This window comes from Vidua chalybeata, chromosome 3, assembly GCF_026979565.1.
Source record: "Vidua chalybeata isolate OUT-0048 chromosome 3, bVidCha1 merged haplotype, whole genome shotgun sequence".
NCBI lineage: Eukaryota > Metazoa > Chordata > Aves > Passeriformes > Viduidae > Vidua > Vidua chalybeata.
The window spans coordinates 111,260,448-111,284,729 of NC_071532.1; the positions used below are offsets into that span (position 1 = coordinate 111,260,448).

At 42.3% G+C, this 24,282-nt stretch overlaps 1 protein-coding gene across 4 annotated transcripts in view; it reads left to right on the forward strand.

Moving 5' to 3' along the window:
• The window catches only part of KIF13B (kinesin family member 13B), a 120,154-nt gene that overhangs the window by 70,212 nt on the left and 25,660 nt on the right, over positions 1–24,282 (forward strand). For all 4 annotated transcript variants that reach the window (XM_053937390.1, XM_053937391.1, XM_053937393.1 and 1 more), the window contains 21 exons: positions 937–1,023; positions 1,668–1,858; positions 2,469–2,679; positions 4,591–4,753; positions 5,739–5,885; positions 6,311–6,460; positions 7,093–7,221; positions 8,434–8,604; positions 9,595–9,752; positions 10,728–10,860; positions 11,849–11,983; positions 14,643–14,672; positions 15,200–15,299; positions 15,618–15,744; positions 17,054–17,109; positions 18,081–18,205; positions 19,319–19,495; positions 20,958–21,050; positions 22,250–22,402; positions 23,311–23,388; positions 23,883–23,936. In XM_053937390.1, the coding sequence (XP_053793365.1) occupies positions 937–1,023; positions 1,668–1,858; positions 2,469–2,679; positions 4,591–4,753; positions 5,739–5,885; positions 6,311–6,460; positions 7,093–7,221; positions 8,434–8,604; positions 9,595–9,752; positions 10,728–10,860; positions 11,849–11,983; positions 14,643–14,672; positions 15,200–15,299; positions 15,618–15,744; positions 17,054–17,109; positions 18,081–18,205; positions 19,319–19,495; positions 20,958–21,050; positions 22,250–22,402; positions 23,311–23,388; positions 23,883–23,936 (2,668 nt within the window). The remainder of the gene's footprint in view (positions 1–936; positions 1,024–1,667; positions 1,859–2,468; positions 2,680–4,590; positions 4,754–5,738; positions 5,886–6,310; positions 6,461–7,092; positions 7,222–8,433; positions 8,605–9,594; positions 9,753–10,727; positions 10,861–11,848; positions 11,984–14,642; positions 14,673–15,199; positions 15,300–15,617; positions 15,745–17,053; positions 17,110–18,080; positions 18,206–19,318; positions 19,496–20,957; positions 21,051–22,249; positions 22,403–23,310; positions 23,389–23,882; positions 23,937–24,282) is intronic.

The window sequence follows — 24,282 nt, forward strand, 5'->3', positions numbered from 1 at the left end:
TCTCCTTCGTAGTAAGAAAAATTCTGCTTTTACATTTTAATTGTCACCTGTTCAACTCATGTTCCATTCCAGTGGGATTTCTATCAGGGAGGGTGTTTGTAGCCCAAATTTTCAAAGAGGAGATGAGTAAATTGCATGTGCTTTCAGCAAGTAGATACTCACAGATTTGCAGCTGTGTAGATGTAACTCATATCCAAATTTGAATTCATTTTTTAGGAGATCTGTTGATATGCAAAGAGCTGCTGAAGCATTTGTTGCTTTATTCAATTAAGTAGCTCTACTTGAGAAGCAGCTGGCATATTCAGATTGATCACAAAATGACATGCAGAGTCAGCATCTCCAATAACTTATTGTTAATACACAAAATTCAAACTTGGCACATTTACCCTGATTTGTGGCTGATCCTGCTTGGAGCAGATTGGACTGGGTGACAGCCTGAGATTCCCTTCAAATTTGAGTTATCCCACAATCCTATTTTCAAACTTATTCTGACTCTGAAATAAAAGTAGTTTCTGATTATTGTAATAGTGTCTTTAAGCTGTTCATGTAACAAAGGTGTCAATTGCCTTATTCAAATATTTCTAATTTGTGTCTGTATTTCAGAGCAGTGTGCAAGTGTTTTTTTTCTAGTGACTTTGTTTTTTCAGGCTGCTCATTTTTAAGCTCTTAATTTTACTCCCCAGACACAGCTGTAGTAATATCTACCTAAATGTACTGAACTTCATGAGCTTAGGAGGTCAAAAGGAGCTGAATTTGAGGCATGTATGAAACAGCACTGGGTAGATCAGTGAATTTTCTGGGAATGTTTTGCCTGTTTGCAATCCATAAATCTCTTCTCCTACCTTTACTTGTTGCAGTAATGAAAGTAATCCTGGCAGGGGGAAAAAATTAAGCTTCATATAAATATATTTACTTTAGATTTTTGCCTTTTCCCAGGACATTTGTAAATGGCTCTGCTGTCGTGTGTCCCATCCAGCTGCACCATGGAGACAGAATCCTGTGGGGAAACAACCACTTCTTCAGGTAACAAAAGTTATTACAGGAATTCTAAACTGCCACCCACTTTGTTTTGGTTTAAGGTACGAGGAAAGACGGGGTTATAAAAACAATACTGATGTTGGACTGGTTTTTAATGCTAAATGTTATTACAAGGTCACTGTGCTCTCTGTCCCCTGTAGTCCCAGCCATGTCTGTGACTTTCCTGTATCAGGCAGGATCACTGGTAGATGTTTTCAGTTCAAGACTGTGCTTCAAAACCCTCTGAAATACCTCAGAAATCAGTGGATTTGAATGATAATCTATAATGTCATTGCTTTATTTCGTCCTTAAAAGGAGAGCCCACATTAAAAAAGTGAGATATCACTTCATTATTGCCTCTAAATTGTTTGGATGTGGAATGACTGAAAAATGTCATGATTGTCTAAACTGTATTATTGGTAGTATGAGGTACTTAATTATGAGAATGTAGAATGGATTAATTAGTTTACCTTCTGCTCCTGTTTTTGCCCTGAGGAAAATTACACCCACAGGAGATCAATAAAATTTGAAAGGGAAGATAAATCTTCTGATTTGGAGGCTCTACTGAATTTTAACAATATTTGAAAGCAGCCCTGTGTTTCAGAGCTGAGCAATCAATAGTTCTCTAAAAATGTTCTTCTTATTTAAAGGCTGAATTTGCCAAAGAAGAAAAAGAAGGCAGATCATGAGGATGAGGAGCGGGACAACTCCATGAAGTGCAGTAACAGTGTGGAGCAGCTGGATATAGATGGAGACAATTCCAGTGAGGTGTCCAGTGAGATTAACTTCAGCTACGAATATGCCCAGATGGAAGTCACCATGAAGGCTCTTGGTAGTAATGGTAAGGAGCCACAAAAAATTATTGGGAATGTGTACAAAATATGAGGATAACCACAGACTTTTCCCCTTATAACTTCCTTTTGGAGAATTTTTCTTGTGAATGACTCATCACAGTCATTTTTGTGCTTGAGGAGGGAAAAATAACCATGGCAGACTGTTTGGTTTGGCAGTTCTTGCTGAGGGGAAAGCCAAAAGTGGAATGCTGGTGGAACTGCAGTCTCAAATCAAAGTGTTTTCACTTGGCTGTTTATTTTTCTTGTGTTGTGTCTCACTCAGGCATTATCTGCAGTGATTTCTGTCTCTGAAACTGTGTTTTTGAGTTTTTGTGGTCTTATGTAGCTGTCCCAGAATGACATTATTTTGGGAAACAGGATGACTACTTTTTTTTTTTTTTTCCCCAGCTTGGGCTTTCCCTTTTCTTAATTCTCTTAAATCATCTGCCCTGTAAAAATTTGTTTTGCTTCAGAATTCAGCAGCACTTTCTAAATACGCACTGCAACAAAACCAGAGCCTCTCTTTTTACCTGATACCTGCGCTCACACCACGCATCCAGGACGCTCCTCAGCATGGATTTCACTGCAGTACTTCCTTTATTTTCAAACTCTGCCTAGACCCAATGCAGTCAATCCTGCAAAGCCTGGAGCAGCAGCACGAGGAGGAGAAGAGGTCAGCTCTGGAGAGGCAGAGGCTGATGTACGAGCACGAGCTGGAGCAGCTGCGGCGGCGGCTCTCGCCCGAGAAGCAGCATTTCCGCAGCATGGACAGGTTCTCCTTCCACTCCCCCAGTGCCCAGCAGCGCCTCAGGCAGTGGGCAGAGGAGAGGTGGGTACCCCCCCTGTGACCATCAGGGGCATTCAGTCAAATTTCTGCAGCGAATTTGGCAAGATTTTAGTTGTGCTGCACTTGTGGTGGATTTCTGCGAGGGCTCGTGGCGCGGCTTGGGGAGGACGCGGCCAAAATATTTGTCTAAAAATCACAGAATGATAGAACAGATTGGGTTAGAAGGGACATCAAAGACCATCCACTTCCACCCCTGCCATGAGGAGGACACTTTCCACTATCCCAGTTTGCTCCAAGCCCCATCCAACCTGGCCTTGAACACCTCCAGAATAGCCAGACCTACAGTGGTAGAAAATATGAGAAATAATGAGTTCCTGCTTTGTTATTAAGGAGAAGCTCTGTCCTGATCAGCAGCAAATTTAACTAAAGATGAGGTGGTTGGGTGAAATTTTGAGGCTTCTCTGTGAGTTTGTTCTTTCATGGGTCATGAATGACTCAGCTGCTGGAAGGTTTCTTTTTCCTCTTGACTCAGATCCAGCTGAGTGACCTGGGCAGGTTCTGGCAAGCAGAAGAGTGCAAATAAAGAAAAAAAGGGAGTAAGAGTATGATACAAAGAATTTTAATCCAGATCATTGTAAAAACCATTTAATAACCACAGAGAGGTTACTGTCCACTCTGCCTCTTCCTGGGTGATGGCACTGAGGTTATTTACTTCAGCCCCTAAATAATCTTTTCCACTATTGCTGTCAAAAAGAGCAGCTGCAGGAGGAAGATGAAACCCTAAATAAACGAGTGTGGTAAAGACATTGTCATGAAAAATACAGATATAATATATATGTATAGAAAAGCAACTTCGGAATTAAAAAATATTGCAGAGAGCCTGACAAGGTGCTAGCTGTGTGCCTGGGCCAGATTCCTGGGCTGCACAGTTGCCACTTTCTCTCACACTTGCCAGGAAGGCCAGTGAGCACGTGGGTCATATGTGAATAAACCTTTCTCTGTAATGTGGAACATCCACATCTGTGGTGGGAAAACTCTGGAATGAACTATACAAGAGCTGCCTGTTCAGCAGATGCATGGAGAAGTCTCCAAAGCTAGTTAAAAACCTACAGCAGCATCCTAATTTTCATATTGCTAAATTCATACAGATAGGAGGGTGTTTTCCCAGTTGAAATGCAATTTCATACACCTGATTTTTGTGTTAAAAATTACAAAATTATTTTGGTGTGAAGGGACCTGAAAGCCCTTCCAGTCCCACCCCCTGCCATGGGCAAGGACACTTTCCACTGTCCCAAGTTGCTCCAAGCCCCATCCAGCCTGCCCTTGGACACTTCCAGGGATCCAGGAGCTGCCACAGCTTCTCTGGGCACCCTGTGCCAGGGCCTCACCACCCTCACAGCCAGGAATTCCTTCCCAATATCCCATCTATCCCTGCCCTCTGACAGTGGGAAGCCATTCCCTGTGTCCTGTCCCTCCATGTCTTGTCCCAAGTCCCTCTCCAGCTCTTCTGGAGCTCCTTTAGACTCTGGAAGGGACACTGAGCTCTCCCTGGATCCTTCTCCTCTGCAGGTGAGCACCCCCAGCTCTCCCAGCCTGGCTCCAGAGCAGAGGGGCTCCAGCCCTGGAGCAGCTCCTTGGCCTCCTCTGGACTCTCTCCGTGTCCTCCTTATGTTGGGAGCCCCATAGCTGGACCCAAGGATGTTGTGTAGGGCAGTGTCCAAACCTTTGCACAAGTTCAGGTGAAATCCAGGTCCTGTGAACATGAGGTTGCCTCTGGGTTTTCTGGAGGGGCTCATCTGTCCAGTATTTGTAGCAGTCCCGCTATAATGTCACCTGTCCCTTCCCTCTTTATTCCTCACCCACAAGCTCTCAGTTGCCTCCTCATCCATTTATTTTGCTTTTCATGAACCTCATGATATTTCCTGTTTCCCCTTCCCAATCCCATTCTTCCAGAGAAGAAATGCTGACCCACAGCCTGAGGAAGCTGCGAGAGCAGATTGTTAAAGCCAATTTGTATGTGAGAGAAGCCAATTTTATCGGAGAGGAACTGGACAAGAGGACAGAGTACAAAGTGACCCTTCAGATCCCAGCTTCAAGCCTTAATGCCAACAGCAAGGTACAGTCACACTGACTGAATTAAATGGTTGTTTAGTGAGTTTGTCCCTCAGTGTTTATATTTCTTTAACTCTGATTCTAATGGTTGAGTTAGTTTTCCACTAATGTACATTAAATACATCTCTGCTACATCCTTATCTTATTTTATACCATGAAAATCCTAAAATGTGCCTTAAAAGGGAAATGTTTTGGTGCAAGACCTTTCCCCTGGTGTTGAAGTTCCCACTTGCTGCTCTTGCAGAGTGACGAAGTCTCTGCAGGTTGGGTAACATCTGTTGCAAGTGTTTACCATCCCTTTGTGGACATTTGACTTTGCATCATCCCAGTGAGCTGTGAAAATTCTGCCATCCCCATTGTGGAGGGAGGATCTGGAGCAGAGAGGATTTGGATTATTTTTTCCCAGTCACCTTAGAAATTTTGGAAGGAGGGAGCTGAACCCAGACTTCTGTGTCTCAGGCTGGCTACCGAAGCTGTTGTTGTTTCTTGAAGCCAAATCAGTATTTTGGTGATACTCACACTGTCTTTAGTGTAGTAGATGGATTTTATTCCAGGATTATAATTTTTGTCAGTTGTTTTAGAAGTTTTTCTCACAGTCTTCTGGGGAAGAGACAGGATGATAAAGGCGGTTAAGTGTCTGCACTAGTTGAAAGTTGCAGGCAGGCGTAATTTTAGCTGGAACTCCAGGCTTGCTGTAACTTGAGGGTATTTATGAAATGCTTAAGTGTTCCCATTTCTAACACTTATGCAAGGTGAAAATCTATGGAAACCAGTGCCTGTAGCTGTGATTAGACTTCCCAGTTAAAATGAACACCAATACACTGTGACAGCTGAACTCAGAGCCTGTTATGCTTGGATTTGGCTGCTCAAGCCAGAACAAAAATAAAGAACAGACTTTTCCCAAAGATATTCTCAAGTTTGTGTTAATTTTAAACTCTTTTTTCACTGTTGTGACACGAATTCCTTCTTGGCATCCCTTTAATTGGCAGAGAGGTGCAATTCTCAGCGAGCCTGCAATCCAGGTGAGGAGGAAAGGGAAAGGCAAACAGATCTGGTCACTGGAAAAGCTGGAGAATCGACTGGTGGATATGAGGGACCTTTACCAGGAGTGGAAAGACTGTGAGGAAGACAATCCAGTAAGTAAAAAGTACTCCTGTAACTGTATTCCTGTTACATTTTCATTGTTGGGTGGAGGTGGGGAGGGAATATGCAAAGGGCTGTGTTTCCCTGAGGTTTTGCTTTTCCTAGTACTGAATTGATCCTCAGCATTTAATTAACCCTTATCTTGTCACTCTGATCCCTGCTTGCATGCATGGTTTGGTGAGGGAATGGAGCACACAATGGGAAGCAGCAGGTAACAGAACAGCAGTTAATGTTCAGGAATCTGGCAAAGTTAAGGAGGACTTGCTCAGGACAAGTAAAATTCATTTCCATTCTTCTTGTGATCTAAGCAGGCCTCTTGCTTGAGTCCCTTTTTCTTTCACTGGGCTGGTTGTGCAACACTTTGAAAAGTGTTTCCTGGGAGGTTTGGTTTCCTGACAGACTTTGGATTTGCTTGCAGGTGATGAGAGCTTATTTCAGGAGAGCTGATCCCTTCTACGACGAGCAGGAAAACCACAGCCTTATTGGAGTAGCCAATGTTTTCCTTGAGTGCCTGTTCTATGATGTGAAACTTCAATATGCTGTTCCAATCATCAATCAGAAGGGAGAGGTTTGTCATTTTTTTTATGATCTATCCTTACTCAGCTGTTTAATTGCAGCCTGTGGATCTTACTGCCAGGATGGAATAGATAATTTCCAGTTTCGTGTGCTCAAGTTCTTCGCTAGCAGTGTGGAATTGTGTAAATCCCATAATACTTTACTGGAGTTTTCAGAAAGCTCTGAATCCCAGCAAGGTGAGTGTGAAAGGAGAAAGCTTCCTGAGCATCTTCCTGAGGGAAACAGCCCAAAGTAAGTCCTTAGGATGAGCTATACCTCCACTGGTTTCACTGCCTGCCATCGAGAAAATAGGTTCTTAAATATGTTCTGTAAGAACAACTTCAAAGGCAGCAGAGCACACCAGGCAACATCCTCCATGCTCTGCATCAAGTGTGCACTTTGCAGACCCTCCAGAGACTGGTTTGAAGGTGAGATCGTTCCCCAAGTCACCCCACTGTCTGATTTCTTCATGGTTTTTGCAACAAAGGCTTTTTGGTTCTTGCTCCAAAGCGTTCTTCACGTGGTGCAACAAATGCAGAGTGCAAGAGCAGTGCAAAAGGAATAAAGTCTTGGCTGCTTACAGACTGGGAGGGGGTGAACCTGTCACTATTTTCTGGCACACAAATAATTGTGACTCCTGTCCAGGTTTCGGGTCGTCTCCACGTGGAAGTTGTTCGAGTGAGCGGGGAAATCGATGACAGGCTGGTGGGAGGTGAGGACAGTCCTGACTACTCAAATGAAAATGACATCCAGGAGAGAAAACTTGTCTGCAGGGTGAGTTCCAGGTGTATCCCAACCTCTGAGCAACCTTTTCCCATCCCGAGTCAGAAAGAAATCCTTGGCTTCTGGACATTGGATGTTTCTTTGTAACCTCATTTTGTTTCTGGAATGGCTGAAGTAACACGAGATAATTGGTTGGGGTTTGTTCCTTTCATTAATTGCATTAATGTGCCAAAGGCTTACCCCAGGAATTTTGTGGGAATCCAGGGAAGGTCTTTGTATTAGGATTGGCACTGCAATATCCAGTTCAAGAAGAGTCACAGAATCTGATAAATTTCCATCATATCATTATCTCTAAATATTTATTTTTCTCTCAATATTTCTTTCTCTAAATACTAAATATTTTGTAAAATATGTACAGTGTGTTTATTACTGTTAGTAATAAAAAGAATATTAGTAGGAAATATTGACTAGCAGTTCTGTGATAGCAAAACTACAAGCTACAGGTAAGAAAAGAAAGGCAAGAAAAACATGAGAGGGAGTGGTCCCCCAGCCTTGCTGACTTATGGACAATATGAACAGTCTGGGAGAAATTGTGCTTTTTTCCCCCCACTTCTTATCCTGTCCCATAGAGCTCCAGTGCTTTCAAGCAGGATTGGGCATTTTGGCAAAAAATACTCCTGCCTAATCATGAGGATCATGCTGCAGAAGTCCAACTCATTTGGTCTTAATTTGACAAATGGAGAATAAAAGTTTATTCAATATATGGTGAATATGATGGCTTTGTTTAGATCTGAGTGAGAATTCACATTTTGTTTCTATTTGGCCTTGATTTGATGAGGGGACAGGCTAATTTTGCATTCTTTGGGGTTGATTTTATGTTATTTCCAGCATCACAGAGTAAGAACAAGTAGTATCTTAAACCAAGGATTTTTAGAGCATAAAGGAGCCACTGGAATTATGAGATTTTTATTTTTTCCCTCTTCAATTGCAATGGGCTTGGTGCATTTCACCATTAAAAATGAGCAGAATGTCCCTTCCAGGAAATATGAGCCTGGTGACATCTAGTGACTGTCCTCAGCTGCTGCACTCCAGATATTGCCTCCAATGAGAATCAGTGCAGAAATTTTATTTGCTAAATTGTTTTTGGGTTTCTGTTCTTACTTTTTCAATCCTTTGCAGTGGAACATTGTTGTGCCAGGTGATGTTTTTAATTCCATGCCTGATGAATAAGTGCTTTTCATTTCTTTCTCACCTCCTTTTCAGATCAAAATACTTCAAGCTACAGGTTTGCCACAGCACCTGTCCAACTTTGTGTTCTGCAAATACACATTCTGGGATCAAGTGGAGCCAGTTATTGTTGCACCTGAGGTGGATCCTTCCCAGTCTTCCATCAGCAAGGAGCCACGGTGCATGGTTGTCTTCGACCACTGCAATGTAATTTCTTTTTCTGTTTTATTAATTAAACTGTAAGGCAGGCAAAAAAAAAAAAAAAAAAAAAAAAAAAAAAAAAGGCAGGTTAAGTTGGTGTAGCAGTTCTATCTGCCTCTTTTCTCCCATTTTATTTCGTCATGCCCTAATACCATTTTTAATTTCATGATGTTGATACACTAATGTTTTTTTTAAATAAGAACTCAAATGTCTTCAGAGTCCATTTAAGTTTGATTCTTCTGCACTGTTCATTTGTACAAAAATTACTGAAGGTGAAGTGGGTTAATAAAGGAAAACATCAGTTCATCAGAAAAACTTACATTGGAATTTATCCACAGTAAAATTCACTGTGGATGAGGGATATTTCTCTGAGGATATTTGATGTCAGTAACTGAGCTGATCACTCTAAACTCTGATGAAATGAAGAGAAATGTCCCAATTCTGGGACATGGGGCTGCTGTAGATGCTGAAGTTGGGTTGTTAGAGGTCAGAACAGAATATTTAGGACAGGCTCTTCCTTCCCACTGGCTCTGGAGCAGCTGAGCAGAGGCATCTTTTATTGAGACATCTAAAGTCAGCTTGGATGAATCTCAGCCAAATCACCCCAGCTGTCATTGTGTTCTATCACTTCTCATCACACTGGGCAATTTATTCCTCTTCCCATTTGTGAAATGGATGTAACACCTTCTGATGAGTTTTGATTTTTTGATTCTGAACATTGCAACATATGCTTTGATTTTTTTTCTGAGCCATTGGCTCGGGGCTTGCAACAGCCTGTGTTCATTTTTCACCTCCTTATAGACTTTAATCTTTGGAAAATCGCATACCTTTGACCTGCCTCCTGATTTTAGAAACTGAGGCAACACTTCCTTTCCCCTGGATCGTGTCTTGGGAACCAGGGGGAATTTTACTAAATGCTTTTATTAAAGTCAAGGCAGTAAAATCTCCCAGCCTGAGTCGTGTAGAAGCAGTTACCAGCTGATTTGTCCCTTCCAGGAGGTTTCTGTGAACATTTCTGAAGACTTCATGGAACATCTTTATGATGGTGCTTTGGCCATTGAAGTTTATGGACACAAGCAGAGTGGTGACCGAAAAAACCCAGCCCTGTGGGATTTGGGAATCATTCAAGCCAAAACACGCAGCCTTCGGGACAGGTACATGTGGAAAATACATCTTTGGTTTAGAATTTGGGGAAAATCACCATCTGAGGTGCCCAGTTTCGAAGCAGGTTTGGGGTAAGGAGTCAGATTTTGAACTGAACGCCGCTATATGATTCCAATTCATTCCTGGCCATGAAATGCCATCCCTGTAATGCTTCCACTGGAAAAGTTTTTTTCCTTTTTACCTCATTTTGGATAAATATGCAATATTACAGTAATTCAGACTGCAGGGAGGTGGTGTTTGTTTGCTGGCACCATTTGTTGTCCCCAAAGTAATCTTATAGTAGCATTTTCTTAAATGTGAGTTGTTTTGCCTCTTCAATTAGAAGGCAGCTCTGCATCTTAATTTATTGGCAGTTACTTCTCTTTTTACTTGCAGCTTAAGCTTATGTTGACTATTAAGCTGCATATAAGGAGATTTAAAATACAAGTCAGGAAAATATGGCAAAGAGGAAAAGGATGCTCTAAAATAGTGGGTTATGTTTGATAGCTAAGTAGTGAGCACCTCTATCCTTTTTAATTACAAAAATGGCTGTTTCTTATTAAGCTCTGGGAAGAGTTGGAGAGAAGGCAATGGCAGGAAAGTGCTCTGAATTTTGAGAGCTTGGGAGACAATGTCATATTTCATTCTTTTGTCTTCCTTCTCAGTCTGATTGCCCTGACAGCACTGGGCTTCTCTGGCAGGAGTTGAGACCAGAGCTTAAATGTGGAATTGGGGTTTGTATTGGAATCAGGAAAAGGCTTATTTCTGATGTTTGACTAAAATAGCTGTCAGGAAAATTTAGAAGCTCTGCACAGCTGTACACACAAATGGTGTGTTTATTGCAGCCTCAGTTCTTGCTGCTTCAGTCTGCACTGTGAGCTCAGTGTTTTGATGTTTTAATTCCTTTTTCTTTGGGGATAAAAAAAAAAAAAAAAAAAAACCCATCCAAAGAGAAGAAACAACCCAGTACGTGACTTGTTGTGCAGGTGGAGTGAGGTGACCCGCAAAGTGGAGCTGTGGGTTCAGGTCCTGGAGCTGAATGAGAACGGGGAGTACTGCCCAGTTGAGGTGACCCCTGCCAAGGACGTCAGCACAGGAGGCATCTTCCAGCTCAGACAGGTGAGGTGGCACGGGCAGGGTTCCAGCTGTCACCTGGGAAGCTTTGCTTTGGGTGGCCAAGGCAGCGTCAAGCTTAGGTGCAAAATGTGATGTTGTGGAAAACAGGTGTGAAGTGGGAGACAGAGCAAAACTCAGCTTAAAGGTGATCAAAGCCCTCCCTGTTACCTTTTTGCTCTGTCCTGTGCCCTGTCCTGTGCCAGCACCTGGCAGAAGGGACATCAGTCTCCACTGAACTTCATTATTTTTTAAAGAGGTCCAAGAGTTCTCTTTTATTTGATCCTTCCAGCCAAGCACGCCTTTGTTCTTTGAATTCTACCTGCTTTAAATTGTTAATGCTTAACTGAGCAGCTCACATTTTTAAATGATGAGCCATTGATAAGCTGCTGCCCAAAGAACACGAGGAATGAGTAAAAGTTAGATACAGGCTGCTCCTCTGACCTCACTGACTCCTTTGATTTTTATTTTAATTTTCTTCCTTTTATTTACTTTTTTTTTCCCCTTACAGTTTTACTAAAGTGCAGTTGCTTTGCTGCACTGATACCATCAGTGGGTCAGAATTTTCAGCCAAGGAGAGCAGAGTCAGAAAAAGTTCACTGAAATTCCAGTAGCTCACCGAATTAGACTATTTGCCCTCCTCTTTTGTAGGTGGGAAGAAGATCCCATTTTCTGCCTTCAAAAGTATTAAAAATGAAATCCTATAAGGGTACGTTTGAAAACCCTCCAGAAAAGTAAACTGGGGAGCTGCTGAATGCTGAACTTTTATTTTTCATTCTGTAAATTCATAAATCCTGTAAATGGAAATCCTTGCAACAGGAGGGGGATCTCTTGAACACTGAGTCATTGGGATTGCAGCATTTTGTTCTTCCCAAAAGAAACATAAAATTCTCCTTGCCATTGGCTGCCAGTAGAGGTCCCTCTGGAATTAAACTTTCAACACTTTATATTATTTTTTTTTATAACAAGCATTTCAAGTTGTTCTTTTGGACAGGGGCAATCTCGACGAATCCAGGTTGAAGTGAAATCTGTGCAGGAATCTGGGACCTTGCCACTGATGGAGGAATCCATATTATCTGTTGGCGTTGGCTGTGTTCAAATAAAGCATATCAAGTCACAAAATTATCAGGTAAAACTCTGAATATTTACTGTCAGCTATTTCCAAGAGCTGAAAAGCATCAAGGGAATCATTTTCCATGGCAAAAATAACACTTGTAAGATGTTTTGTGTCTCTTCTGGTGTTGGTTGGGTTTTTTTTTCCTATCTTTGAAAGCAGCACAGCCTTAACACGCTCGAAGAAGAAAATACAAATATTCCTAAAATCCGTTAGGAGTTTTTTGTGTAGATTTTACTTCAAATATTAGACATGGAAGGCAATATTACGTAATTATTCAAAACAAAAATTAATTTAATGTATTCAAATTAAAAATTCAAACTAAAATAAACCAGTGCAACATATATTTAAATAGTGTCCAGTTCCAAATGTTAGAATTCCAGGAAGCACTTGTGGCCCACAGTAGATGTTGGGCAGTTGTTGGACAGTCTCACACACACTGCACCTCATGTGCATCCCTTTCTTTTTAGGAATTGTCTTCTTGCAGTGCTCCTGTCAGTTTCTGGTGGACTTTTACTTTTTTCCCCACAACAGATAAATGAGAATTCAGTGACTCCCTGGAGCTGGAAAAGCCAAAATCTGGTGCAGCAGAACAAGTCTCTGAACTTGTTTGATTTGCTGCCCTGCTTGAGACAAGGCCAGCTAAATGGAAAAGTAGGAGATGTCCCAAAACATTTACCCTATTGACAGCGTCTGATTCAATCCCTGTCTGCTCCCCTTTTTTTGCTTAATCAGGATGGGTTTTCCTTTGAGCTCTGAAGTACTTGGGGTTTTTGTTGCCTCCTAACCCGGGCAGTCCTTTCCCATGTGTCTGGGGTACAAAAAGGGGATTTTTTTCCACCTTTCCAGCAGCATCCTGGGCAGATTGTTCCTGTTATTCCCTGTTATGCTCCTGCTGGCTTTCTCTTCAGCTTTTCCATCACAGCAGCCCCTGATACCCACATTTCCTTCCTATAAAGCCAGGAAACTCCTGAATGGAGGAAGTTTCTCTCCTAGGACAGCATGATTGATTCTTGTAGTTTTTCCTTGACCCACAACCTACAAGTGCCCCTTTCAGCCTGGTTTGTAGAGACAAGTCCCAGGGGAGCATCCTGTCTGCCTCACTTTATTTATTCCCCAGTGAATTTCGGATCCACTGACCAGTTCCAGGCTTACCCCACAGAGCTGGCAGTCCCCAAACCAGTACATTCTATCAAGGAGAAAGACTTCAACTCAACTTGAGAGAGGGAAACCAATGAGTTATGCCTGAAACTGATAACCCCCATGGGAAAGGGCCATTAAAAATCAGATTTTATGAGACCTGTCGCTTACAATAGGCTTTGGACATCAGCACCTGGATTTTTAGTCCCCTTATTATCATTTCTCTTATCTCAGGTAGATCAGGTATCTCTGGAATGTAAAAGATTTTCTAAAGACCTTGAACTAAGGAAATGCCTCTTCTCTATGGCTTTTTAATTTTAGCTTAGCTAAGTTTTTGCTTTCATGATTAAGGTAGAAAAGTGGGCTCTGGTGGCTCGTTATTTTTTAACTAGATAAGTAATAACTCCTTGAGGATTGGAGCCCTCATTCCTTTTCCATTCCCTATGAGGAGGGGGAGTTTGCTCATTGCAAGTGGCTCTGCTTGGGATGAAGGTCGAGAATTAAAGGTGGTCTCTGCCGTGGGAAGATAATGGGAATAAAAGGTTGAAAGTCTGCATTGTCACTCCTGGTGTGGCTGCTGTTCTAATTCCCTAATAATTGCAGTAGGTTTTTGCAGTTCTTTACAGCAAAGTTGCCTCCAGTCATTTGTACACATCTCAGTTCTGGGGGCAGTTCTGGGCCCCTCGTGGCAGGAGAGACCCTGAGGGGCTGGAGAGTGTCCAGGGAAGGGAACAGAGCTGGGGAAGGGGCTGGAGCCCCAGGAGCAGCTGAGGGAGGTGGGAAAGGGGCTCAGCCTGGAGAAAATGAGGCTCTCTAGAATTCCCTGATAGGAGGGGGAAGCCAGGTGGGATCGGGATTTCTCCCAGGGAACAGGGACAGGATGAGAGGGAGCAGCCTTAAATTATGCCAGGGGAGGTTCAGGTTGGATATTTGGAGCAATTCCTTCATGGAAAGGGTTGTCCAGCCCTGGCACAGCTGCCCAGGGCAGTTGTAGACTCCCCATCCCTGGAAGTGTTCAAAAAACACGTGGATGTGGCACTTGAGGCTCAGTGCTGACCGTGGTGGTGCTGGTTGATGGTTGAACTCAATGGTCTTAAAAGTCTTTTTCGGCCTTAACAGTTCTGGGATTCTTTACCAGACTTTGATTTTTCAGCACTTGCTGAAACACTTAAGTCTTAGAGGTAAAACAGCATTTTCCTTTGCTGTCCAGGATCAGCAGGTTTTAAGGTATTTCTCCTGTTTCTTCTATTCCACTTTCCTTCAATTATTAAGACTTCTGGTAGTTAACATTAATGGAATTTTTCCATTATAATTATTGGATTGTTCTGGTTGGTGTTTAGATGAGATGATAGCAGCAAATCTTTGGGATATCAGTGTGTTTTAGTTCTGTGACCATTGCTGAACTCAGACTTTTATTTTTATATAAGACTGTTAATATTGCTTAAAATAGTTACACCTTTTGCATTCACTATGTTTCCTGCTATCAAAAAAAAAAAAAAATTAATGGCATGGGTTTTTTTGTGTTTTGGCCTAGGAAGAAGAGGATGAAATGGACAGTTATCAGGTAAAAATTTTAAATTCTCTCTTACAAATGCAGAAGTTTTCAGATCAAAGCATATTAGAGGAGGAACTGATTGTTCTTAAGGATACTCTGGTGTTTTGAGGGTTTTTTAAAGGACATAAGCACTTGAAAAAATTCATTTTAAGGGCACATTTGCAGATGCCATAACAGTGGGATGGTGTGGGGTAGGGATGGATTCATGACATGAGGCTGCTAAACACTGAGGGGAGTGGTGAGGACTGGGGTTTCCAGCTCCAGTGGTCAGTGAGTTTTGGAGTAGTCTGGGGGCAAAGAATTGTATGAAATAAAGTTTTTTTTCAGCTGGGTAGTACAGAAAAAAAGCCTAAGAGCTGGCAAGCAAAACTACTTCAAATACAATATGGAAAGTTGAAGGGTTTGGACGTGTCTTCATCTTCTGCTGGGTGTAGGATGAGCAGAAGGGTTTGTAGAAAATGTGCAAACCACAGTCAGGAAACCTTGGCTTTCCTGGTGCAATATTTAATGTGGTTTTTTTTTTCCCCCCTTTTTAGGACAGGGACTTGGAGAGGCTCCGTCGGAAGTGGCTCTGTGCCTTAACAAAGCGCCAGGAGTACCTTGATCAGCAGCTGCAGAAACTCGTGGGGAAGCCTGGTAAGGAAAATGCTGTTCAAGGTGAAAGGCTGAGAGATGTGCACACACTCTCTATCTTAATATGTCATCAAATTTCTTAGAAAAGATTTTCATGGAGAGTTGGATCTCTGATCTCAGCAGTAATTTGCTTTTTTGGGGGTGAAGTTAAAGTTGGAGAAGCGTTAATGGAATTGTTTGTTGTTTTGGGGTGTTTCTTCGTGTGCTGGGTCGTGAGCAGAGCAGGGTTTATTCTGTCATGGGGGGTACAAAGTCCCTGCCATGTGCCAGAGGCACCCAGAGCTGCTCTGCTCTCCTGACTGCCATCCTGACATCTTGCAGATAAGACAGAGGACGACGCTGATCGGGAGGCTCAGCTGTTGGAGATGAGGCTGACCCTCACGGAAGAAAGGAATGCTGTGATGGTTCCTTCTGCTGGCAGTGGGATCCCTGGAGCTCCAGCAGAGTGGTAGGAACATCCATTCCCAGAGGAGGGATGTAAAAATGATGCACAGCCCATTCCTGGCTTTGGATTGTGGCCATTTTTTTTTTTTTTTCTCTCTTCAATCTGGCCTCTGTACCCTGCATGAGCAAAGTTGTTAAAATTAGGCCTCTTGCTTAAATTGTTTTATCAGGTTGTGTCTCTGAAATCCAGAAATGCTGTTTGGTAAACGATACTGTTATTGATCAGAGTGTAATTATAACCTTCTGAAAAAGGGAATCAATATTTATTACCACTGCAGTTGCCATTTAAAAAAATTAGCTAATATGTTAACTACCTAGTTCATTCACTTAAAAGGCTGCCCTCTCATCATAAAACTACATCTCCAGGAGCATTTTGTTGCACTCCTGGTTTGAGAACAAACTCTGTTTAGTCAGCAAGTGTTCCATGTAATTTTCTGAACATTAAAAATAGTAGAGAGCACTAGACTGAGACTGCTGTGCTGGATCAGCTGTGAGCAACAACTGCAGATAAGGATTCAGGGTTGTTTCACCTCAAACTCAACTTCACTTGCTTGCAACTTCCTGAATTTCTTCTCTGAGCAAGCCTCTGACAGTATTTATTGATGGAATTGAGTGTCATGGAGTTTGAAGCTGAAGTTTGTCAGAGCTTCTAAAACATTAAAAAAATAGCAAGTTCTTGTTGGAAACACTTAACTTTCACATCAAAGGGTTTCATTAGGTTTGAAAACAGCGGAGCTGCAGGAAACTTGCTCCAGGAAGAATCTGGTTTGCACCAGAGGAAATGTTCAGTATGATTCAAGCACTTTATATATTACATAAGACTCCAGCCTGCTGTTGTTCACTATAAATTTATCAGTTTTGGCTCTTCGATACGTGTTTTGTAAGAAAGAGTAATAACTGTGTGGAATGGCAGCATCAGTGTTAGTTTCAAAACTTTGAGTCTGGCTTTTCTGATTCCCCATTTTCCCTGCCATTACTAAAGTAGAGGGGTTTGCATTTAATGAATGCTTGTGTCAGAGTAAATAAACTGAATTTTGCTATTAGCATTTGGGAGAGAGAAAACACTTCAGAAAGCAGAGGTCAAAGAAGATGGTAATTCTAAGAGAGCTGATATAAAAGAAATACTAATTTATTTGAGTCTCTTGGAATCTGCAGCAGTATATTAAAATAAAGAGGTTTGCCAAGGTTATCAATGGTCTAGCTAAAAATTGCAGACTGAATGCAATGTCCTGGGGGTTTGGATCATCAGGGACGTGTGCTGGGTAAATCTCTGTTACTTTAAATGCCACCATTGTCCCTGTCTTGTATTTTAGGACTCCTGTGGCTGGTATGGAAACTCACATTCCCGTTATATTCCTTGACTTGAATGGTAAGTGGTCCTTAAGATGGCAGAGTAATTTGAAAACAAACTTTGTCCAGCCAGTGAGGTTTCAGAATTGAAGCAAGCTCTTAAAATTAACAGAAGCCTGGAATGGCAGGTGGATTAATTGGAGAAGGGCCCATTTTTCCCAAAACATATTGCTTAACGTTTCAAAATAAACAATATTATGGATGGAAGGAACCACAGGTTTTAATAATCCCATGTTTCAATGCATCCTAATGCAAGATCAGGTTAGAACAATGTATTTGTCACATGCTCCTACCAAGGATGGGAAGTTGGAACCAAGAAGCTGGCAGCTCCAAAGCAATCCAGGGAGCAGTCAGTTAAGTAAATCCTTGATAGGAGGTTTAAAAGAGGGTTAATGTTTGGATGAGAGGTGTCAGGTGAGAAGGGAAGGTGACACTCAGCCTGTTGTGAGGAGACCTGGGCTGCAATCTTCTGGCATTGGTGGTTTGTCCACCTGGGACACCACATCCATGGATCCAATGGCTTCAGAGAGGAGCTGGTTAATAATTCATGGGGAGGGCCTCCAGCCAGGACAGGCTGAGCTTCTCAAAACCCACATTAAGGGTTTGTTTAATCATGATCTAAAAGTACTGTGTTTTCTCCTGCTCATCCAGCAGTTTATCTTAACAGCACCACATATTTAATGCCAAATGAGCTCAGTGCTGAAATTCCACCTGTGGGCAAGGAAGGGGTGTTTGCCACGGGGGGAGATTCCTAGCCTTTGTTAGGCACATTTGAGTCTGTGTCCCCAAATCTTTGTGCACACCTTCTGTATAGAAATGGGTTTTTTTTTTTTGAAGTGGAACAATTCAGCTTTAATTTTGTAGGTGGAGTCTTAAGTAGCCAAGCTGGGGAGCTGGGGATGAAAATGTGAATTCATGACTTGCTGATGTTTTTTAAAAAGGGTGATTGCTTTGTGTTTCCTCACCTTCCACATCGCTTCCTGTCTGCAGCTGATGACTTCAGCTCCCAGGATAACCTGGATGACCCAGAGGCAGGAGGCTGGGATGCTACTCTGGTGGCAGAGGAGGAGGAGGAATTCTTTGAGCTGCAGATTGTGAAGCATCACGATAGTGAGGTAAGGGAAGCTGCAGACCAGGGAATTTCAGTCTTTTAATTGTTGTTCTTATATGTCCACATGTGAAAATAATACATCAAATAGATCATAAAAGTAATAAATTACGTGTTGCTCCTTTGAGCAACTGTGTTTTCAAGGAATATTCACTGGGAGTATAACCATGATTTGGAAAATAGTAAAACTCAAGGGTCTTCCTTCATCCAAATCCAAACATTCCAAAAGCCTGAGATTCAGTTTGTATTTAACAAAGCAAAATCTCTGAGCAAATTAGAGTACAAAAGCCCCAGCTGAAAAACCAGACAATCTTAATTGTTAACATTTTTACCTCTGCATTGTTACACTCATTATCCCCTATTTTGCCACATAACTCATAGTTTCACAACTTTGCAATTGTTGGTTTGTAATTTCTACTATTACGTTTAGAATCTCTGACTTATTTTATTCCTTACAATTTTGCTCCTTTCTCTGAAACTTTTTTTATTTTTAGAGGAGCTTTATTCCTGGTAGTTCTGTTAGGACTTTTTTTTTTTGTTGTTGTGATTTGTATTTAGAACCTGGAAATTTGGCTACAAGGCCATTTTTCTTATGGCTTGAAGAGAAACCATAAAATCTTCACTAATACTTGTATTTTAACATGCAAGAAGAAAAATTCCAGTTTTTGCTGTATTGCTAGAAAGGCTTCAGCAAAGTTATTTCTCAAATACAGACAGGAGAATTTTTGTGGTGTGATGGAAGATATCCACTGTAATCTCTGCTGCTCTCTGGTTTATCTTAATAAATTAGGCCAAATGGTCCTGCACTTCTGCATATTTTATAATTTATTTGCAATGATCCTGGGTATTCAAAGATGTTTTTTCAAGAGGAAATGTTCCAGAGTTTGAGCAAGTTGGCATTTTTAATCCCAACATCTTCATTTGGCAAACTGATCTTGATTTTTAAATGGCCTCTTCTAAAGTGCGGGGATTTTTTCTTCACAGGGAGCGAAACGGAGAAGCCGACTCTCAAAATTTATGTATTATGTATTTTTGCTAATTATGCTTAATTAATTACAGTTAATTATACACCTAATTATGCTTATTAGAGGATACATTTCCCCCCCCCCTCCTTTTGCAGGTGAAAGCAGAAGCCTCATGGGACTCCACAGTCCACGACTGCATCCAGCTCAGCAAGGGGACGGCGGCAGAGGAGAGGGTTTACCTGATTGTCAGAGCCACTGTCCAGCTCAGCCACCCTGCAGAGATGCAGCTGGTGCTGCGCAAGCGCATCTGTGTCAACGTCTATGGCAGACAGGTGCAGATCCTGCAGCCCTTCCCACTTCCCAGGACTCGCATTCCCTCCTCTCTCCCCCCACCTCAGCCTGGGTGGAAGCGCCGGATCAGCGGCGCCCAGTGAGGCTTTGAGCTGCCAAGTCGTTTTCCTGGTATCCCTTGTGTTATGGATGATGGCACAGCTTGTTTTTTAAGGCATCTAAATATGAGAAATTAATTTTTCTCTTAACCACGGAGTGCTTTCTCACTGGAAAAAGAAGAGTTAATTTCTTGTGAGCTCAGAGTTTGTATTTTGCATAAGGGAACTTCTGTGTTTCCCTAGCCCCATGTTAAGTCCACACATTGCTGCTAACCATTTGTATTTACACCTCCAGGTATTTAGAAATCAACTAGGAGTAGTTGGAGGAGAGATCCCTTGCGTTAATTCACCAGAGTTAATCACTCTTGGTCCTTTATGTTTTCCAGCTGGTGCTCTTACAATAATGTGTAGGTGAGAGCAGGGTGTTTGATAAATGGCAGGCAGTGAAGTTGTCATTCCATTTGCAGCATCATGCCCTGAAAATAGTATAAATCCTGAGAATTATGGGGGAGGAAGGAGTTTCTTCTGCACTGTCTGAGAATCCAGCCTCCCCTGGCAGTGATAATGACAAAGCAGAAAGCCTGGATTGTTATTCTGGTTGCACACCTGTAGTTAAAATCTGAAGCAAGAGCAAAGAGAAGAGGTGTGGTCACACCCAGAAACCCTGTAGGCAACTCCCAGTGCTGGAAGTAGAACCCCAGCTCTTGGTGCTTCCATCAGGCAGAAGCTTTTTCTCCGCAAGGGAAGAACAGTGAATTTTTTGTGATATGAAATGGGAGACTGTATTGAACAGATCAATTGGACGTGCCAATAATCACAATCGGGTGAAGTCTTCATCAATTCTGTTTTCTACAGATGTAGTCAGGGCCGTTTTTTACTTTCATCCAACACAGAATCTTTGGCTTTCTTCCTGTTTTTCTAAAAACCCCCGTCAATAACCTTTCCTGGGAGTTTGTCTCAGCAGCATCTTTGAATGACTCATCTCTGCATTAATTCAACAGTCCAGTTCTTAACCCTGCAAGGCGCCAAGTCAGCATAAACAATGACCATGCCCCTTAAATCATTCTTCATAACGATCTCTTTGGTCAAGAATTTAATGTCTGCACTTGTCAATATTCAAGACAAGTCACCTAGGGCTCTGTCAGGAAAAAAAAAAAACACCTCTAAAAGCAGCTGATGCTTGGAACAGTCACCTTGCAAGGAAGGAAGTGACTCCTTCTCTGTATCCACAATAATGAAGCAAATTATTTTTTCCAAGTTGATATCTTTGGCTCTTACATGTTTATTGGTTAGACTTTGGAGTTTGGGCTTCTTTCATTGTGAACTGAATTTATTTCAGCTGGAATCTGTTAATTCACAGCTGGAATCTGTTAATCCACATTTTCCTTGTGTTTCCTCCCCACAGGGTTTTGCACAGAGTTTCCTGCGAAGGATGTCCCCCCGAAGTTCCATCCCTGGCTGTGGCGTCACTTTTGAGATAGTCTCAAACATTCCAGAGGTGAATAAGAAATCAGAGTGTCTCAAATTGGCCAAGAGCCTCTAATTTTGTGCTTTCCCCCCCTCATTTTGAGCGTGCTGGCTCTTGCTGCTGCCAGCATAAACTGTGGTTTGTAAAAGATGGAGCCTGTTCCTTTACATGCTGTGACTTAGCAGCAACCTCTGTCTTATCAGTGTCACTGTGTATTTTGTTGAGTGAGCATCTATTTGCTCAGGTCCTTGAAGAGGCAGTTTGAAGAGAGAGGGGGGGGGAAAAGAGGGAGGGAAAACGGGCAGGTGAAGTGCTTGCTGCGGGGAGCACGAGAATCTGTGGAAAAAAATAACAAAGTGGCTTTTTCTCAATAATGTCTTCATGCAATTCTTGATTCCTGAGCATATTCCCAGTTAGATGCTAATCCTTTCTTTCCAAAGAGATGCTCTGTCAGGGCACTTGTGAAAACATTAACACATGAAGAGCCAAAACTCTGATTGCTGCCTGGCTCTTTCATGTTCTGCTGCATTTTGCACTCTGTGTTGAAATGCTTCTCCAGCAATGTTCTATTTTTTTTCTTCTTGCAGCTCACTTGAAATTTTGTTTTCCTCTCAGGTTAGATAATGCCCCCAATGTGCTCGAGCACTTTTTAATTATGAAATATCTGAATGCAGCCCTTTTGCTAATTAATGGCAGTGTCTCGCTGTGAGACTCTCAGAAAGAACCCAAAAAGCCTCAAAACAATAACCACGTACAGCTTGAGATGTCTGTGAGAGTGGCACAAGCACCTGTGCAGGTTACGTGGCACAAGGTGTTCATTTGGATCGGAATCTTAGATTGGGTATTAGGAAGAAATTTAGAATAGATTTTAGGAAGAAATCTAGAATAAATATTAGGAAGAAATCCTTTTCTCCAAGGGTGGTGAGGCAGTGATTGCCCAGAGAGGTTCTGGACTCCCCATCCATGGAAGTGTCGAAGGCCAGGTTGGACAGGGCTTAGAGCAACCTGGGATGGTGGAAAGTGTTCCTGCCCATGGCAGGAGGTGGAATGGGATGAGTTTTAAGGTCTCTTCCAGCCCAGACTATTCCATTATTCTCATCTGCCCCTGGGCTCAAGGACAAACAGTGCTGAACTGGTGCCCTGCGGTTTAAAAATGCGCTTTCTCTGGGAGTGACGTGGGAGATTTTGGGTTTATTTTAAAATGCTGCCTTCTCTTTTTGCCTCCCCAGGACGCTCAGGGGGCTGAGGAGCGGGAGGCACTGGCCAGGATGGCAGCAAATGTGGAAGATGCAGCTTCAGCTGACTCTGAAGCCTACATTGAGAAGTACCTGCGGAGCGTCCTGGCCGTGGAGAACATCCTCACCCTGGACCGGCTGCGCCAGGTCTGGCTGCAGCAGGGAGTGCCCTGAGAACAGTGTGCACAATCCAAACGTCCTCATGAGTGCACACAAGCTACCAAACAACCCCAAAAACCACCCCAGGGCACACCTCAGCCTCCCAAAGTGGGCCTGTGGCAAAGATCCAGGGAAGCAGAGATGTCCTCGCTCAGCTCCAGCACGGATGGGGCTGGGAATTCCCTGCTCAGGGCACAGTTCTGGGGTGCTTGGTTTGGTTTTAAGGCTGTTGATTGCTCATTCTGGTTCAGGAAAAGGAGTTATGTGGCCTTAGCTTTTGCTTTCTGAAGCTTTCTGCAATTGCCAGTAGAGTTTTTGTCATTTTGTCCACATTCTACTTTGAATTCACCAAAGCCATCCTGCCAATAAAAAAAGACACTGATTGGGTTAATTTTAAGTACTATAACTTGATCTGTTTACCAGGAAAAATACAGGAGAGGAAAACATTTGTTGAAGATTGTTCTCCTGGATATAAATTATGCAAGCACAAAGAGAAAAGTTATGCAAAACAAGCTGGAGCTTGTGCCTGCCCACTATAAATTCACAGGGAAGTGTGATGCACTTTAAATATTGAAAGCAAGTTCCCTGTCATTTATAATTAGTTTAAAGGATTAAAATACGAGCTCAGCTAGGAAAGAGAGTCTTAGTCTTTGCATCTCTGTCATCTCCTAGAATCAAGACTGCAAAATCCTACATGTGCCAATCAGCAAAATGCCAGATGTTAAAATTTTATCCATTCATAATTTTAGCTGTGTAAATTTTACAGACAGCAGCCTCTGCCACAAGGCAGCTTAGAACCATTTTACTTGTATAGGCAAAGCTATCCTGGGACGATCAGAGCTTTAATTCTTGCCAAGTACACTTATTTTCTTCCTTTTGCTCTCTGTGACTGCCAGGAAGTTGCTGTAAAGGAGCAGCTGATGGGAAAAGGAAAACTCTGCCGCAGGAGCCTGAGCTCCCCCAACGTGAATCGGGTGAGTTTCCCCTGCTGGCATCTCCAGCAGCTCCACTCTTCATTCTCAGGTCCTGGAATCATGGAACAGAGCAATGAATTTCATTCTTTTTGACCCCTCTGTGCTGTTTTTCTTTCTCCCCTGAACAATGGAGATTTTTCATTTCCTTTCCAAGTTGAAGGGTTTTTTTTTCCTATTTTTCTTTAGAAGATTTGAAAACAAGTTACAAGTATATGCTGAACTTAAGCTTTGTACCAGTGTTGTGCATGAGAAAAATGAGACTTCTGCTACCCAAAATTTGGAAAGAAATCATTTAATAGAACTGGTAATCAAACTAATGTCAAATTCTGGCTCCTCCCAGGTCAATAATTAAATTTTCACCTTTAATTTCTTGGATTTTGATTCTGCTTTAACCACTAAACTGTTTCTTTTCAGCCTTACTAGTCAAGAGGCATAGTTATGAATTTTTTAAAGTTCTTGTTAAGAAATAATTCTATTTCTTTTAACTCTTCCAGCTTTCTGCAAGCCGCCAGGATTTAGCCCCCCCTTACAACCTGAGCAGTAACAGGGTGAGTATCTGCAGATCTCCTGGGAAAAGTGGGAACAAAAAGGAGATTAATCTACCAGTGATTAGGAGCATAAATGGGATATATCTCTGAAAAATGGGCCACCCCCATGTGCTCCTGGATCCCTGGGACAGAAGTAGGTTTGGATGTGCTGCTCTGGACCTCTCTGAGGAAGTTCCCAGGTCTCGTCCCAGCCCCTGTGGGATGCTCAGGAGCATTGTCCAGCTTTAGAGCTCTTCCAGAGCTTTCACCTGGGTGGAGGGAAAAAATTTTGGGAGAAAGGAAAAAGTTTGGGTCTGTATCAGTTCAAGTCCACCTCTAGACAGAATAAAGGCTGTGAAGAAAGTCC